The 18,646-nt window shown below is 34.1% G+C and overlaps 1 protein-coding gene across 1 annotated transcript in view; it reads left to right on the forward strand.

Annotated features, from left to right (window-relative positions):
* The window catches only part of ROCK2 (Rho associated coiled-coil containing protein kinase 2), a 110,965-nt gene extending 94,170 nt beyond the window's left edge, over positions 1-16,795 (forward strand). The window contains exons 25-34 of the mRNA XM_081068701.1: positions 89-183; positions 991-1,170; positions 1,348-1,516; positions 4,307-4,377; positions 5,345-5,433; positions 5,868-5,946; positions 7,271-7,532; positions 7,645-7,858; positions 13,675-13,775; positions 15,042-16,795. Coding sequence (XP_080924827.1) covers positions 89-183; positions 991-1,170; positions 1,348-1,516; positions 4,307-4,377; positions 5,345-5,433; positions 5,868-5,946; positions 7,271-7,532; positions 7,645-7,858; positions 13,675-13,762 — 1,247 coding nt within the window. The 3' untranslated portion in view covers positions 13,763-13,775; positions 15,042-16,795. The remainder of the gene's footprint in view (positions 1-88; positions 184-990; positions 1,171-1,347; positions 1,517-4,306; positions 4,378-5,344; positions 5,434-5,867; positions 5,947-7,270; positions 7,533-7,644; positions 7,859-13,674; positions 13,776-15,041) is intronic.
* The last annotated feature ends 1,851 nt before the right edge of the window (positions 16,796-18,646 follow it).

Here is an 18,646-nt window from a genome sequence, read left to right on the forward strand (position 1 = left end):
ACAAAGAATGAAGTTTGTTTTAAATATACCTAATGGTTGTCAGTGGTGTAGTTATCCATATAATTTTTTACATTTTCCCATGTTTCAGAGCTATCGAGATTGAAAGATGAAGAAATAAGTGCAGCAGCTATTAAAGCACAATTTGAGAAGCAGCTGTTAACAGAGAGAACACTCAAAACTCAAGTATGTATAATAAACTCTAAGTAGGATTTTGAATTGTTTTTAGTTATCTCTTTTACAAATTTTACTTCCAGCATTACAATTACTGCCAGCATTACAGATGGGCAGTAGTAGTCATTAAAGGTATCAGTATTTGTAAACATTCACAATTAATCTGATTTTTGCCAGGTTGGGAAAAGCTAGAATTAGCATTGTCCAGTTCAATGTTTATTAAAGTTTTTCTTAATTTTTCCATATGGAATCACATTCACTCCTAATTTTTTATTTTAATCTTTCAAGTTTTTCTGCTTTTTAGAAACTATAGAGAATGGTAATTTGCTGACAGCCTAAAGGAGGGTTATTTAGTCTGAAAAAGGTACTTGTGATTGTTGACTATCCTTCTGCTAACTTCATGGTGAGGTGTATACACAGCACGGATACTGTGGGTGCCAGATGATGCTGTGCTCTGTGGTTGGATGTGTTGTATTTTATTAATGTGAATCCAATGCAAAATTCTCTTCAGGATGAAAGAAGATCTGCTTAATAAAAGTCTCTCTGGGAACTAAAAGCTCAAAGTGGTAGAAAGTGACATCAGATCAAACCTATAAACATTTTAATCACGGTTCTCAGAAAACGAGTGAAAAATGGAGCACAGATTGGAGAAAGACAATGAGTAATGAAGGAGGTGTATTATTTAAGATAGGTGTTTCTTTGTGGCCCTGTGCTTAGGGAAGGAGACTATAAATGGTTGTATAACTTGCTATTGGTGAGTTACCAAAAAATCATCAACATAATTTATTTTAATTATTTATATACTTTTATGTTTTTAAGGCTGTGAATAAATTGGCTGAGATCATGAATCGAAAAGAACCTGTCAAGCGTGGTAGTGACACAGACGTGCGGAGAAAAGAGAAGGAGAATAGAAAACTACATATGGAACTGAAATCTGAACGTGAGAAATTGACCCAGCAGATGATCAAGTATCAGAAAGAACTGAATGAAATGCAGGCGGTAAGAATACTCTTTGAACTCTAGATTGAAGACTTCTTTTTAAGAAGTAGAATTATTTTCATGTCTGTATATCATTTGTTATAGAACATTTCTATTGCTTAGTAATTATTGAACTAAGAAGCAAAACTGTGAGATATATGACATCCAATTAATTTAATGTAATTTAATTTCTCATAGCAAATAGCTGAAGAGAGCCAGATTCGAATTGAACTGCAGATGACACTGGACAGTAAAGACAGTGACATTGAGCAGCTGCGGTCACAGCTCCAGGCCTTACACATTGGTATGGATAGTTCGAGTATAGGCAGTGGACCAGGGGAAGCGGAGGCAGATGATGGGTTTCCAGGTACAAATTTGTTTTCAGCCTTTATGTCTATTTTTTTTTAAACCTGTTGTCTTAAATATAAATGTGTCGATTGTTTTAAGTCCTGTGACTGACTTTTTTGCTCTTGAGGAAAAATGTCATTTCTTTAAGGGAAAAACCTTCTTGGAGTGGGGATTCAAATGACAGTTTAAACTTATTTTACTACTGATTTTTGACAAAATTTTTCATTAAAAAATGGAAAAGAAAATTCCACATATTGAATTATTTAAATCAGATCTTTATATATTATAGATAACTCTCTTTTTAAGCTTTCGTTTTATTTTCTCTTCACTTTTTTCTGCATTCTTACTTTCTTTTCTATGTTGGGTGTTTAGTTCATATCACTCAGTCACACACTATGGAGTCCATGTCATTCACCTACCGACGTTCCTCTACCTCCCTCAATATTGCCACTAAGCCTTCCAGTTCTCATATGCTTCTTGACTCTGATTCTGACTCAGAAGAAGAATCTTTGCCTTATTTACCTATTTCATCGGAACCTAATGATACAGGTGATATCCTGAAAATCTTGAACCTTTGGGTTTTTTTCCACTACTTTTATTTCAGTCCTTGTGAAAAACTTTCGTAACAATTAATACTAACTCTAACAAGTTGCTCTAGTCTCAATTAAAAAGAAACTGCTGCATGAACAAAGAGTTTGTTTTTAGGGTATTTGTACATAGCACTGCTATTACAATCGATAGATTTATTTTGTTGTCTTACAAGAAATGAGGTGCAGTACCTTGTATCCTTTAAGAGCATATGGTTTCACTGCCTGTTTCATCCATTTTCAACCAAGAAGAAATTCTTTCTCAAGTTTCATATCAAGGGTGACAGGACAGAAAAAGCACAGAGACTGTTTGAGAGGATTTGTTTAGGTTTTTATTAAGTACTTACCTAGTCAGCATTTTGCTAGGCCTCAAAAGAGAGTACAAGACAATTTGACTTGGTGTTTGCCCTTATAGTTTAAATGAAGGAAGGTGGAATGCACATAAAATTGTCATGCTTAACACAAAGTTAGTATAAGTACAAAAATTTTGCTCTTGAGATAATCTGTAAAGTGATAAATGTCAGCAACACCACAAGCATTCTTGCTTGTGATAAAGGTGGCCTCTGGGTAGTAAATTGCATCTGGACAGGTGGGAGCTACTGGACACTTCTGCCAATGACCCAGAGAAGAAAAGCCAAAACTTGGTGGAAGACATCAGCCTACAGATTCAGCCTCTTTGGTACTGACCAGAAACAGCCAAAGAGAACGTCACAGAATGAGCCCCTGCAAATCAAGTTGTTGATTGTACTGGGAAAAGGAACTCACAGTATGAGGCTTAGACTTCAGCCTGATAGGATGTGGCTGCCATTATGTATGATATAAAATGGCACACGTGTGCTTGTGCAGACACACCCACACACACACTATATACATAACATATAAACTAAATATTTGATTGCTCCAGGTCACATGAATGCACAAATTTATATGAATGCAAAAAAGAGCAACTGGTTTGCTTTTGTCTCTTGAATACATCGTCCTTGTAGGAGAAAAACCTGTGCAATTATTTATTTCCCTCTCTTCCTTCCTCTTTCATACTCATAATTAAAAATATACGGCATACACACATAAGCTAGAAATGAGAATACATGCAAAATAAAAACCATTTAATGTAAATGCCACAAGAAATTAGTGTATGAGCAGATGAATGTAAAGTAAAACGTAGTCTTATTAATTGAATTCAAAGTAAAGTAACTACAGTTACACTGTCACCACATTCCTCAGGTATATATCACTATATAATCTAAATCAGAAGTGATTGTGTTGAAGTTGTTTTAGAGCTTAGCAATAAAATCATTTCAGTCTTGTGCATACTCTTAGAGGTCATCTGATTTAGTCCCTTATCCTGGTGTAGGACCGTGTCCAGACAGTTGAGTATATGGGCTGTTTGTAATGACAGCATTTCTCTTCATATGGTCTGGAAAGTGTTGATCTGAGAGAGAGTAGAGTATAGGTGCTGGGTGATTCTGTGTGACCTTTCTGTGCGTTTGTGAGGGTCAAAGAAAAATTTATACAAAGTATCTAGCACAGTTCAGGCATGTCGTAAAAGTTAAATAAATGATAGCTACTTTTATTAGAATAACCTCAAAAAATCGTTACTTCACTTAATTATTTCATTAAAATATACTGATCAAATGCCAGTAGAACAAATTCTAAGGATTCAGTTTCCTTTATTGAACTAGAATTTTACTGGTATTGTTGTTTTTGAATTTAGAAGTCTCTTGGTTATATTGCTACTCATTGACCAAATTTGATTTGTAATTTACACAGTTTTATTTCATTTTATAAACATTCTAAACGTTCATATTCTCTGAACATGCAATTACTCACTTAAAATGTTTTCTCTTCGAAGAAAATGCACAGCATATCTATAGTTAGGCCTCCTTCCAAAGGGAAAATAAAGGGTTCTAATACAGGAGTTATCTGTGAGAACAGAGAGCTGCTTCTCTTTTTTGCAACTTTTCTGCTAAACTTTGCAAATGCATGAGTTTAATCAGAGGCATTTGACTTTATAAACTATAAAATATATATTTCCAGTGTGATATAACCTGGATTTTGTTTTGCATTGCATAACTTGCTTATACTGATCCTGCATTTATTATATCCTAGATAATGTGCAGTGATAAATTCTGAAGGGCATATTTGAGTTTTGTGACTTTTAAATTCCTCGTTTTCTTAGGAGAATTGTTACATTTGTCCTCATTTCTTGTGCTTATTTATAGAATCAAGACTAGAGGGATGGCTTTCATTGCCCGTGAGAAACAACACTAAAAAATTTGGATGGGTTAGAAAGGTAAGTAGTAGTTTTGAATATGTTTCTTTTGCTTTGTTTTTGGTTTAGCTACATAGCCTTTTCACTTTTGTAGTTGTAAGATGTATGTAACTTGAACTTTGAGACACAAAACTTGTTTGAACTTTCTGATTTTTAATGCTGTGATTTTACGTATCTTTGTAAAACACTTTTTCACCATTAATATGTTATTAATAATAAAACAGGTTTTGATGGTAGGAAAACTGAAGCTTGTTGACCTTTGTATTTTTGCATTTTCAGTGGTAAAATGACAGAAAGACCCATGTATTTCTTTTCCTCTGTTACTATGATTACTGATGTTATTATGTTCATTTTTGGTAAGGATCTTAGTCCATTCAGCCTGTTATAACAAAATACCACAAACTGAGTAGCTTATGAACAACAGAAACTTATTTTTCACAGTTCTGGAGGCTGGAAGTCCAGGGTGCCAGCATGGTTGGATTCTGGTGAAGGCCCTCTTCTGGGTTGCAGACTTCCCGCTGTATCTTCACATGGTAGAAGGGGCTGGAGATCTCTCTGAACCCCTTTTAATGAGAGCCCCTTTTAATCCCATTCAAGAAGAGCTCTGCTCTTGTGACCTAATCACCTTCCAAAGGCCCTTCCTTCTAATACCATCCCATTATGTGTTTGGATTTAACATATGAATTTGGGGGGAGCATAAACATTTAAACCATTGCAATAAGGTTACTTATGCTATTGGGTCTTGGAGCTAAATCAGTCCAAAAAAAATTTGAATTCATTTTCTTCCCTATTTGCTTACTTAAATTATATGCAAACAAAATTTATTGTTATTTTAAGGAAGACTTTTCTAAGGATGTATTAGACTGTTTTAGTTATTTAACTTAAGTATTTTATGTGATATTGATTGCTAATATAGAATTTATTTTCAAAGAAAGTAAGTTATATATCAACTTTAATCATTGTTTAATTCCTTCCCTCTTTTTAACAGTATGTGATTGTAAGCAGTAAGAAGATTCTTTTCTATGACAGTGAACAAGATAAAGAACAGTCTAATCCTTACATGGTTTTAGATATAGAGTAAGTGTTTTTATTAGAATACTTAGAAACTTCATTTTTTAAAGTATAAGAAAGTAACATGACATTTTTATCAAGATAGTGTAATATATTAGTCATCGTACATGTATTTACTCGTATAGTATAAGCTCCTGCTGTACTATTGTTACATTTTATTACATTTGCTTTATACAGATGAAAGGCTGGGATATAGAGTTAGCTAAAACATATTTATTTCATGGGTCTTTAATATGTTGTTTTTTTAACTAATAAAACTTTCTGAGTTATCAAAAATTTCTCAAAATCTCAGAGTGATTGAATTAATAGAACAAGATGTTCTCTGACCTTCTAACATAGGTCAAAGAAGTTAATTTTAACTTCTGATATAAGTATAAGATAACTAATGTAATTTAATCTTTTGGTAATATTTTGTTCCCTTTTAAAAAAATCTTTTATAGCAAGCTATTTCATGTCCGACCAGTTACACAGACAGACGTATATAGAGCAGACGCTAAAGAAATTCCAAGGATATTTCAGGTAAATATAGTTTTATTTTGTTTTTGGTTAGTTGGTTGGTTGGTTGGTTTTGTTGTGTTTTTTTTTTTTTCTTACCTTTAGAGATTGTCAGTGTGACATGATATATCAAATTTTTTTATTCTTGGTCCATCTTTAGATTACCTTTCAATTTTAGTCCCATTTAAAGATCGTTCATTCTTCTGTGACTTTCATGCCTAGTCTGGATACATCTTCATTCCTCTCTCCATTTTATTTTTGTTTTTTAAAAAAAAAGATTTTATTTTTTTTAAATTTTTATTGGGTAACTGTGTTTTTTCCAGGACCCATCGGCTCCAAGTCGTTGTCCTTCAGTCTAGTTGTGGAGGGCGCAGTTTGGCTCCAAGTCCATTCACCATTTTCAGTCTAGTTGGAGGGGGCGCAGCCCACCATCCCATGTGGGAATTGAACCGGCAACCTTGTTGTTGAGAGCTTGCGCTCTAACCAACTGAGCCATCAGGCCGCCCCTCCATTTTACTTTTTAAAGTCTGTAGTATGTTTATATCATGTAGCTGGCCTATGCTATCCTTTTGTTTGAGGTTGCTTGTGACATTTTTTAAGCATAAACTTTCTCCTTCTGTTTTTGGTTTTATCCTCAGCTCTCCAGAAAGTTGAAAAAGTTGCTTGTGAAGTTAAATTTTGCACCCAGGAACCCTTTACTTCCAATTTAAAGTGAAGCCAAATTTTTCCTTCTGTTATTTCCATTGTAAAATAAGCCAAACCATCAGCTAGTTACTAGAGTTCCTTCTATGTAATAGCCATTGTGCTTGGTGCACTATGGGGGAGTTATTTTCTGGATGCTTATTAGGTGTGTTTGGAGTATATCCTTTACTCTTTTCCTTTCTTTCTCAATTCTCCAAACACAAATCTTTTCAGTTAAAGCTATGTTTGAATGTATCACCAGTTTTCTGTTTTTTGAGAATCATCAAGCATCAAGTCATATAATTGCCACATTTCTTCAGGTGATTTTGAACACTCCCTTCCAGAAAAACTTTCTGACACCCATCAAGTGCAAATTTACCTTTGCTGGCCTATTCTGATAAAAGTGCTGAAACATAGTAAGATGTCATAGGGAAAAAAAGGTACCATTTGAACAGGATGGATTCTTTCGAAATGTGAGCCAGAGTGACTGTATAATGACTTATCTCACATAAGCTCTTGATGAGACAGAGCCTACTAACGTTTGAATGTCAGATGCATTTTCTTCTTACTGAATAATTTAGGCTAATCTTATTTTATGTATAAGAATTGTTACTGCATAAAAATAACATGTTTAGAAATTATTCATTGTTCTCTTTGGTATTTGTAGATTCTGTATGCCAATGAAGGAGAAAGTAAGAAGGAGCAAGAATTTCCAGTGGAGCCAGTTGGAGAAAAATCCAATTATATTTGCCACAAGGGACATGAATTCATTCCTACTCTCTATCATTTCCCAACCAACTGTGAGGCTTGTATGAAGCCATTGTGGCATATGTTTAAACCTCCTCCTGCTTTAGAGTGCCGTCGCTGCCACATTAAATGTCATAAAGATCACATGGACAAAAAGGAGGAGATTATAGCACCTTGCAAAGGTAAATAGTAAATTAACTTGCTCCATCAGTATTATTTATTTAATGACTTCACTACATATTATTTTAAACATATCATTTTAAACATTAATTTTTTTCACATATTTCTTTATAGTGTATTATGATATTTCAACGGCAAAGAATCTATTGATATTAGCAAATTCCACAGACGAGCAGCAAAAATGGGTTAGTCGGTTGGTAAAAAAAATACCTAAAAAGCCTCCAGCTCCAGACCCCTTTGCACGGTCATCTCCAAGAACTTCAATGAAGATACAACAAAACCAGTCTATCAGACGGCCAAGTCGACAGCTTGCTCCGAATAAACCAAGGTAATAAATAAAAATGTGGTAAAAATTAAAGTGTTTTTAGAAACATTTTGCTATTTATATTCAGACTATAAATTTTTCTAATTAGTTTTCCTTTGCTTGGTATTTTAATGAACCATGGAATACCAAATGTTTGAAACTATTTTAGTGTGCATATCTCATTCATTGATTCGGATGAATGTAATAAAAATTTATTTAGTAAATCACACACGTACATTAAACTCAACTAAAAATATATAAAGGGCTTGTTTTTGTCATGTTTATGTATATAACCATAACATTTAAGTATTTTATAAGCACATTGACTTATTTACTGATTTAGTAGACAAGAAGCACCCACAGACCTTTGAGTGTCGGGTACACATACATATTGTGTTTAATATTGAAAATCTCGTAAACCTCTTTTATGATGACATGGGACGCAGGACTGAAATATGCTTAAGTCTTAATTCAATTCTATAAGTTTAAAATAAAAATTTGTCTTTGATTTAAAGAACAATATAGATCAGCTTTAAAAATGCAAATATTAACTAATGGGTAAAGTGGACATTCCCTGTAATTGAGGTAGAGTTAGGAATATGGAGTAAGTTTAGAGATGATCATTAATGCACAAAAACATTTTTGGAGGCGTTTTTATATGGCTATATTACAGTAATTCTTAATTCAGAATAGACATTTTTTGGCTTACTAAATACTACAGCACTTATAAACACAGCTATTCATTGAAACTATCATGAAGAGTTGGTTAGCTAAAGGATAAAGTATATACTTTGATCAGGTATCTAATTTCAGGTATCCTTTTTATTCCCTAACACAGGACCTTCAGTGTATATGAATAATGATGTGCAATGTCTGTATTATCAGAAAGCTTTTCATTCTAACCACAAACATCTTATATGAAACTTTTCTTGAAACTAATATCTCAAGGAAATAATTTAGAATGACAAAGGTAGAATTGATGTTTCAGCCGTGAAAATATTGAGATTTTGTATGAGGCATGCTAAAAAAATATAGTTAGTGATTATATGATAGTAATTAAGCTGAAGAAACTTAAAGCATTCATAGACACTGAAGATCATTACTTATACCATGTGCAGAACATCTAAAAATTACGAAATTTCTAGTATTAATATTATAGAACTATTAATGCATAATGCTATTTTAATACCTTACAATATACAGTGCTTTGCAGCTTCTGAAGTGCTTCCATATGTATTGTTCTCTCATTTAACTTTTTATATATTCTCTTATGTGACTCTTAAAATGTTCCTGTGGAATAGATGAGACATTGTCTTTTTGACTCAGACTCTAGAAGGGCAAATAATTTGTTTAGTTTCAGGACTATAAGAACTCCAGTCCTTTTGATATGCTTTACTCCTTTGTGCTGTTTGACAAGTTAATGACTTCACTACATATGATAACACACAGAATTAGTTTATGAAGCAATTTTCAGACAAAGTGAGGCATGTTTTCAATTACATAACAGTCTTCACGTTCACTGACTTAAATACTTTTCTGCTTCTCCTTCCCCCACCCCCCAATTCAGCATTATGGTCTATTTGAAGCACATTTACTTTTGATTTTTGTTACTTTTTGTTTTGTTTTAGTTCTGGCCCTGCCCTTCGAATCATTCTTCATTGATTTTTAAATACATTTTGCATAGCAACAGTAAGTAATAGGGATTTCTTTCTCACACCTGTGCATGTAGATAAAAATTATAAGCAAAACTGACTGAAATGTATAGGGTATTTTTGTGGAAATTTTTTAATCTAATATACTCTTTGAAATTTTAAATGTAAAGATGGGCACATTTAAAATATAATTTTCTATTTTATTATGCCTATGCAACATTTCCATTGTTTTTAACATCTATGCCTCTTGCTTCACTAACTCCTGAAATCGTATCAGTGTCTGTCTTACATAACTCACCTACAGTTTGCATTCCATTTTGGGTGTCACGTTTTAAGAGTAGCATACACAAATTGGAGGGTATACAGAAGAAAATGACTGAGGTAGTAGTGGGTCATTTGAAAGTATTACATGTGTAGCAAGTAAAAAACTAAAGACATTTAGTCTTCTGAAGAAATGATTTGAAAGGATGGGAGATCATAAATAGCAATAAAGATTTAAAGTATAAAGTACTTTTCCTTGGGAGATGTATTAGAACAAGAACCAAGCAGAGAGACACATTTTTAATTCAGCAAGGGAAAACTATCAGGCAATCAGAGATTTCCAAAATAGGAAAAATTGGCGTGCTTTAGAAGAGTGAGTGCCCTGTCGCCACAGGTGTTTACCTGACGACTGCTTGGCAAAACTGTTAGAGAGCAGCACTCCTCAATCTGTTGTGTGTCCACAATCTGACACCGAGTGGCATGGCTATATAGAGAGGAGTCCGTTGACTACATGGCCTTTAATATGCTACTAATTTATAACATATTCCTATAGATGTGTAGGTAGAGCTATTAAAGGATCATCCAAGAAAATTTAGGAACAGAATTTCTGCTGTATGTCAGCAGTAATTAATATCTAACTCTTCATTTGTGTTTAATACTAGTCTTAGCACTAATCACATGGTGTCTTTCTTAAAACAAATGTTTGGCTTTGTTAGATATTACATATACATATATTTATGTACACACTGAAACATATAATACCCACAAATACACCTGATCTTTGTTTTTTTTAACTTTTTCCCAGTGTCTTTGTCTTGTTGACAACTGTACCGTTTCATTTTTTTTCTTTGGCTTCTGTGACATTCTTTGTTTTGATTTTCCTCTTAACTCTCTTTGTAGCACTTCCCTTTTTCTGTAGTGAAGTGTTTTAAAGTAATAGTTAAATAAGCGTTAGCTATTAGTATTATACAAAATAACATTTTTTTGAGGGCATTTTATATGCCAGGCACTAGTCTGAGAGCTTTAACTGTACTAATTTATCTTTATATCCACCCTGTGATTTAGCTATTAATGTCTCCATTTAACAGATGAGGAGACTAAGACACAGAAACATTGTGTGCCCAAGGTCACACAGCTAATAGATAGCAGGGCCATGAGTTCAGATCCAGGTCGTCTGGATCCAGATTCTGCATTCTCAACTGTGATACTCCCCCTGCCTCACACAGTGCGAGTAGAAATGAATTGACAGTTTATAAAATGTATAGACATGCTATTCTAGAGAAATGTTTTCTTGGTGATTTTGAATTAAAATTAAAATACTATACTAGGAAAGTATGATATTTGTGAATAAAGTGCTGATTTTTGATAGTTTGGGGAGATCCTCATTTGTTTCAATGTCAGACACAAAATACTGGTCTCTGTTGAGGGTATTTCTCTTCAATGATTTTTCTTTTAAAGATCTTTTTTTTTTTAAATGTAATATTTAAGCAGAAAAGTATAAAACAAAAATGCAAAAAATTCTCATTTACTCAGTTTTAAGAAATAAAACATTTCCAACACAGTTAACACTTAAGAGTGGAGGGAGCTATTATATCATCATTATCTTATTTTTGTCCTTTTCCATTTCTAAATGTGAGAAAATTAACAGAGTAATTATTTGAGAAAAAATAAAGAAATTATACACAACTTGAAGTGTCAAAAATCCATAAATGAAGTAGAAGAAAATAGGTGAATATGTATCTGACCTTGGATTGGAGAAGCACTTTCTAAGAATAAAAACAAAGAAAGTCAAATTAAAGCATTGTAAATTTTAAAAATACCATATATTTGCAATATATAGTATCTTTGTATATAGAATTCTTATATAAATTGTTAAGAAAAAGATGATTGCCTCTTCCAAATATAAAAATTAGTGAGGAACATGCAGGCATTGCCATAAATATGAAAAAGTGATAACCCTGATTATTAAGCAAAGAAATTAGAACTAGAATGTTAGAACCATTTTCACCTGCCAAACTGGTATGGATTAAGAAATTCTGTATTGGTGAGATGTGAGGAAAGGGGCACTCTGATGTTCTGTTAGTAGAACTCAAAATTAAATACACCCTTTCTGAAGCAGTCTTTGGCAGTAAGTTTCACAGGCCTGAAGTGATTGATGAATTAAATGGAGGAGGTAGACAATCGAAAAGATAATTACAGTACTATTTAAAATGTTTATAATAGATTTGTGAATGAGTGTTATGGGAGAACAAAGAAAATACGGAGAATTCTGCCAGAAGCCATCAAGAAAAGCCTCAAAAAAAGTGGAGAGTCAGTAATTTTCCAGACAAAGAAATAAGGGAAAAGACAATTCTGGGGAAAATGTGAAGTACAGAGGTACTGAGTTGCCAGAACTACGTACTTAGGTGTTTGTAATGTTTTACTGGGTTACGGTGCAGAGAGAGTAGACAGGTCTGGGTAGAAGATGACACAGGAGAGAAACCTGTGAGCCAGAATCAGAGGGACCGTGTACACTGTTCTGCAGAAGGTTTGATTTTGTTCCTCAGATAGAAGTGTTTCAACAAAAGATTGGTATGTTTAGACTTAATGAGGTCCTGCACTAAAGTACTGTGCAAAGGGAGGGAAGAAACCAAGTTAAAGCAAGACTTTGGAAGTTGACAATTAGATGACTGAAAGGGGATGAGGGAGAGGTTTGAAGGGAAGACTTGTCATGCTCTAGTAGCCTGGGGATTCAAAGGTTTTGGATTTGAAATGCAGAGTTTTCATAAAGTATGCTAAAATTAGGTTTGACACCCAGGAAGGCCTACTGATCTCAATCTTCCAAGCAAGAGAGTTGAAACCGTAGCTAAAAGTTACTTTATATGTAAGCCTACAAAAAGGAGTATGTACTAGGCTGTGATATATGTTAAGTGAATAATTATATCTAAGTTTACATGTTTTCTCAAATATTGTTCTGCATTCACATTTTGAAATAGTATAATTTAAGTTGATTTGTTAACTTTTAAATTAGGGTAATCATCCATCAACCAATGAATATCAAAGTCAACCAGTTGCGTCAGAATTCATCTTGGGTTTTTAATTTAGAAATGCAGATCTTTGCTCTCCCTTCCTTCTGTCCAGTTATATCAGAATCTCTTAAGATGAGTCGTGGGGATATGCATTGTCAGTAGCATTGGGGAAATCATGCACTAAAGTTTAAGAACCACTGACTGATAATAGATGACTGGGGACCAGATGAGTTCCTCGCCATAAGTCGATTCGTGAAGGTCACAGTTATAAACAATGAAAAGGTTACTCCTATTTTTAAAATAAATATGATTGCAATCTTAGATTACTCAATTGGATTGGAAAGAAAAGACCACATATACTCCTGCTTTAAGTCTGTCTTATTTAGCCAAGATCAGTTGCTAATGCTACTTATATGCCTGTAGTTTTTCCCTTGTCCATAGTTTTTCATGGAGCGCACAACTTGGTGACCCACTAAGCACATAGGGTTCTGTTGGAATGGAGACAGCTCTGTTCTTAGTACTACTCCCCTTATATACTAGGACTTAGAGTACCATTCTAGAAAAATGTGAGCTGATAATCTGGGCCATTTTTGTGAAGGGAATGTTGGCATCGGGATGGTTATATTGTCGTCTGGAACCAGTGAGAAGATTGTGCCTTCTTGCCAGATGTTATGTCTGTCTTCAATTCTCTGGTATTCTGGAAAGCATACCTGGCCAAGATAATTATATGCATTGATGATATATCAAGAGAAAGAAGATTTCCCTGCGTGCTTCCATCTTAATTGAGTCATGTTATTGTCGACGAAGGGAAAGTTAACATGCTTACAGCACATTCAATGTGTGATTTCTAGATCGTAGCATATTAAACTACCATTTCTAAAGAGTGTTAGAGTATGAATTTGCAAACCTCCTGTTGCAGATTGCTTGATTTGGCATTTAGAGACTGGGATTGGTCATTTGATGATGTTGATGGTGATGGTGATGATGACCATGTTTTTGATTTCTGAAGAAACAAACGGGGTAAATCACAAAATGAAAGATGAGCTATTGTAGTACCTCCTTGTAGCGCATGTGGTTTGTTTGTGGGTTTTCATTATTTTTGACTGCGTTTGAAATTTTATTAAGTTGTTTTTAATAGTGTATATTTGAACAGTAGTTTTCAGGAAAGTTTCTAACTGAAATTTTCATGTTAAGTATAAAAGTGAAATGCTATGTTCAGATTCTTTATTGGCTATATATTTTTCAATACAGTTGAAATTTAATTTTTTTTCTTAGGAATGAAACATGTAGAAATAGGAAAAGGAACTAATTATGGTACTTTCTGTTCATTCCAAATAAGCTATATTCAGAGAAGTAAAATTTACAATGTTCTCAAGTTCCTACAACTGTATTAGTTTGTGAACATAGCATGGGATTCCTTCCTCCCTGCATCCTTCTCTCCTTCCCTCCCTTCCTCCTCTTTCCTTTCTAACTTGCAAGAACTGAAACCATAAAAACTTTGTAAGTCTAAGAAGTGCTGTGAAATAGTTGTTTCTGATCTGGTTTTCTTTGTGATGCTGTGAAATATTTGCTTTTTGGAAATTTAATGTTACTCTTGCTGAAGAATGCTAATGATATGCTGTGAAAGTCTTTGTGCTTTTAGAAAATGTAAAATAGTTTTGTTAATAGTGGCTGAAGGAGATTTGAATGAAAATTGAACCTCTTGAGTTAAACCTTTTTTTACATGGAATGGATTTAAAGGAAGGTCTATCTTAACCTTGTAATAAGCACATCACAAGACATGTATTTATATCATGTAATATTGGGGATCTGTTTGTAACCAGGATATACAGTATTTTTACCTACATTTATTACAACAATGTGTATGTTCCCATTTCATGGGTTTTAAAAATGTGGCTAAGGGTCAAATAGTCAAGTAGACCCTGGTCCATAAGTCCACTGTCCTTTCAGCTACATGAGGCGGCCAGCAGTTCAACCCCAAGTCATACTTATGTTCACATGACTTATTCAGTGACATGCTGTCTGACTGTATGTCTAACCCTATAGCCAGTTAACTGTATTAAAACTTGGGTCATGTGTGTAGCCAATATGGGAAAATAGGAAAAAATATAATTGCATGTACCTAAAAATAAGTAACACAATAAATATGTTTATGCATGATTTAAGTGTTAAAAGTATAGTAGTTGGAAGACTAGATAGTTTAATGATATACATGGAATGCCTTTTCAAAGAATTTAGCAAATTATTTCAGTTTCTCAACTAACTTTATTTTTCCTGTCTTTCCAGCTAACTGCCTTCTGTGAATGCAGTCATTATTCAAGATGGTCATATTCTTCTAGTTAAAACAAGACTGAAATATGATGGCCCAAAATTTATTAAAAAGCTATATTTTCCTGAGACTGAATTATATATATATATATATCCCTTTATTCCTGCAATATAAATTATAAATCTTGGAGAGATTTTCTGGGCTCCAACAAGTTGAACCAACAACGATTGGTTCGTAGAGTAAGAGTATCATATGCAACTCTTCCAAACTTGTTCCATAAAGCTCTCTTGGCAGTCACTCACACTACATTGCACAAAAGGATTGAGAAGAGTTAAAAGTCTAAAGAAGTCATCTTTTCAGCTTCCACAGAGAGATTTCACCAGCACATTTACCAGAAGAATCTGGGAATGGATTCCACTACAGTGAAACAGACTGCATCTTTAAGAAGCGACCATTATACTGTGTGTGTCTGTGTGCACACACACACAGACACACACACATACACATATAGTACTGTAATGCTGCAGGAGGGTTTTTAAACGTCCCACTTTATATTTTTATACACGAGTCAGATCTCATGACCTACTCCATTTGCAGCTATGCACTTGTATAAGCCATATGCTGGGGTTTGTATCCCTCATTTGTGTGTATGTGGTGGAGCAGCATGTTCAGGTTGCGGCAGTTACTAGAACAAAGTTTGAACATCATTACATCAGTTTCCTAATGCTTCATGATAGGCAAGGTGACCCATTTGGAATGCCTTAATTTAATTTCTTTCAAAGTCTCAACTCTTTTCTGTATTTAAAAAAAAGAAGTGTTTACCAGCTCTTAGGATGCAAATTTGCTTTGCAGGAGAAAAACTGTGCACTATTTTTACATGTAATAGTTATCATTGTCAGCCTATTTTGGTTGTATAACAATTTTTTTTAAGTATTGGTGATAGAAACAATAATGGATAGTATTGGAACTAATATATCTTTTATGTATATCTATTATTCATCCAACCCCTTTTGACAGACCCCAGTATTAGTGTGTGACTATGAAATGTTTTCTTTGCTTTGAATTTGCTGACTATCCTAGATATGTTTTTATTCCTGGTAAAGACATTTGTGAGTATTTTTACATTCACACAACATTCAAAAATTATCTCAAGTATAAAGAAAATTAAAATATACTGTACATATATTTTAAATATTTAAATGTGATCCCTTAAATACATAATTGTATATGGCAATATTTTAGTATTGGGCTCTGAAAACTGGTGACTGGGAAAAAGTGACCTGAAAGGCACTTAACTTTTTATTTTTTAAGTGCTATTAAAGTTGGTTTATGCAGGGCCATTCTTTCTGTATTTCTCATCATCCCACAAAATTGTATGTTTTATACTGCTATAGTATGCATCAATGATAAGCATTGAGTAAAAAAAAAGATGTAGTCTGACCAGTCTCTCTTTATATACATACACATAAACAGTTTGTGATATTGAAATACATTATCTAATATTTCGATGAAGGAAGACATTTTAATGTTGATTCCCTCTGGGGTCAGTATGGAGATGTTTAAAGAGTTAGATCCCCAATTAGAGATACTGTTGTGGAAATCGTGTGGCTTTTGGCCTCCTGACATTGAAACTGCATCCTGTTAGGCTTCCACTAGGCAGTCTGCACTCCATGCTGTCTGTGCAAACCTAGGCGTGCTATTCCCTGCAGGTGGGTTCTGCAGTTCCGAGGGAGGGGCACAGGTTTTTGTTTTTGTTTTTTTAAGCAAGATTAAAAAATGAAAAATATATAAAATTTATATAGAATAAATATTTCCATTCTTTAGACTTGTTAAAAGGAGACTGAATTAATATTTTATATAAAGATTTTGTTACACTATGGGAGGTTCTATCATATTATTCTGAATTGGAGAGTATATATATATATATATTTTTAATAAACTTTATTAAGGTGAAATAATTTGAAGTTTACACGAGTAATTGAAATATTTGAGTAAAAATGGCAAAAGTTTAAATTTTGAATGTTGTATATATTAGAGAATATGGAGAATCATGGTGTGATGCAACTATACAAAGAAGATTAATGTGAAGTTTTTTTGGGGAAAAGATATTCTAAGGGGTGAAAAAAAATCTCTCCCATGGAGATTCTTCACGTTATATGGTTTGTTTATAAGGTTGTTTGTCCAACTAATGGCAATGTGCTTAATAAAAGGTTCGGACCTTGGGTAAGAATTTGCTTTTTACCCTGTTGCTGGTTTCAAGTACACCCATGAATGAGTGCATGCGCCTGCCCAGATGTCCTCGTCCCGATTCTCATTAAATATGATATCTACTTGGTCTCACAACCTGATTTTGTGCCAGCTTCTCTTTTGTGTGGCTCCAAAGCTTCCAAGATAAATGTAAGACCAAAAGTTACTTATTTCTTCACACCTGATTTCTCCTAGAGCCATAAATACCTCCTTTTGAGAGCTAAGAAGTAGTGAATACCGGGATGTTTCTTAGTTGGATTTTTCACTCTTACGGGGATAGCGAGACAGAAGAAGAAGGAAAACTGGTGCCGATATTACTGTTGAAAATTAGTGTATAGTGAATTTTTGAAAATAATTTTTTTTAAATGCTGTCTAGGAGCAAGAACTTTTAAAAAATCTATCTGAAAGTCTAAAATGCTGAGCTCTAAAGGATAAGTGCATCAATAAATCTAAAATAAAGGTGTTTTTAAAACTAACCTATGCTGGAGTTACAGGAGTCTGGCTCTGAAGGATCTCCTCTGCATGTTGATCTGTAGATACTTAAGTGCTCTGGGTTGCCAAACCACAATTTAAGAAGTTATGCTGCTATTGTTAATCTATTTTTATAGGATTCCGGTGTAAGACAGAGAAATTTAGACACTATATTTCCTTGCTGAAACATGCTTAGAAAAATCTGATGAGAGCAAGTCACTCCTGAGTTTCTCAGTCTGTGTTGTGTTGACACTGCTGCTGACTCCTCCCTGGGAATGAGGCTTCAGCTTCCCTGTTGTGAAGACAGCACCGCTGCCTTGCAAAGCACTTTGAAGATAAGCACTGTATGTATGACAGCGCTGAGTATTATGCTGGGGCGTCTCCTTGATTCCCTTCTCCATGATAATGAGTTGTGTTGGCACTGCAATAAGTTACGAACTGCATGGTTTCGATAATCATAAATACCTGATCGGCTGTCCCCTTGGAACACAAATCGTATCAGATCCCCCTGGCTTTTCTTTTTTCTTTTAATTTGTTGCGTCTTTGTAGTAATGTAATTGTATTTTATGCCTGCTTTTTATATTAAATAAATAAAAGAAATTAAGACAGAAGCATTTTCATACTTTTCCTGTGAAATACTGGAATGCCGCAACCTCCTGAAATTTATGCCCCAAATTTGCTTTCCCTAAAAGACAGGTATAGAAGGTGGGTATAGCAAGTAAGTCATAACTAAGGTTACAGGCTTGTGAGAATCTTCCGCCCTGTCACTGCCACGGAGAAATACAAAACAGAATTTCAACTAGGAATCTGTCAGTCTCTGATATGATTGTGGTATTTTAAGGAGCATGCAAACCTACAATATCTGTACATGTTGAGGATAGAGGCAGGGTGCCTATTCTGTCAG

Source organism: Rhinolophus hipposideros (genome assembly GCF_964194185.1).
Source record: "Rhinolophus hipposideros genome assembly, chromosome: 12".
NCBI lineage: Eukaryota > Metazoa > Chordata > Mammalia > Chiroptera > Rhinolophidae > Rhinolophus > Rhinolophus hipposideros.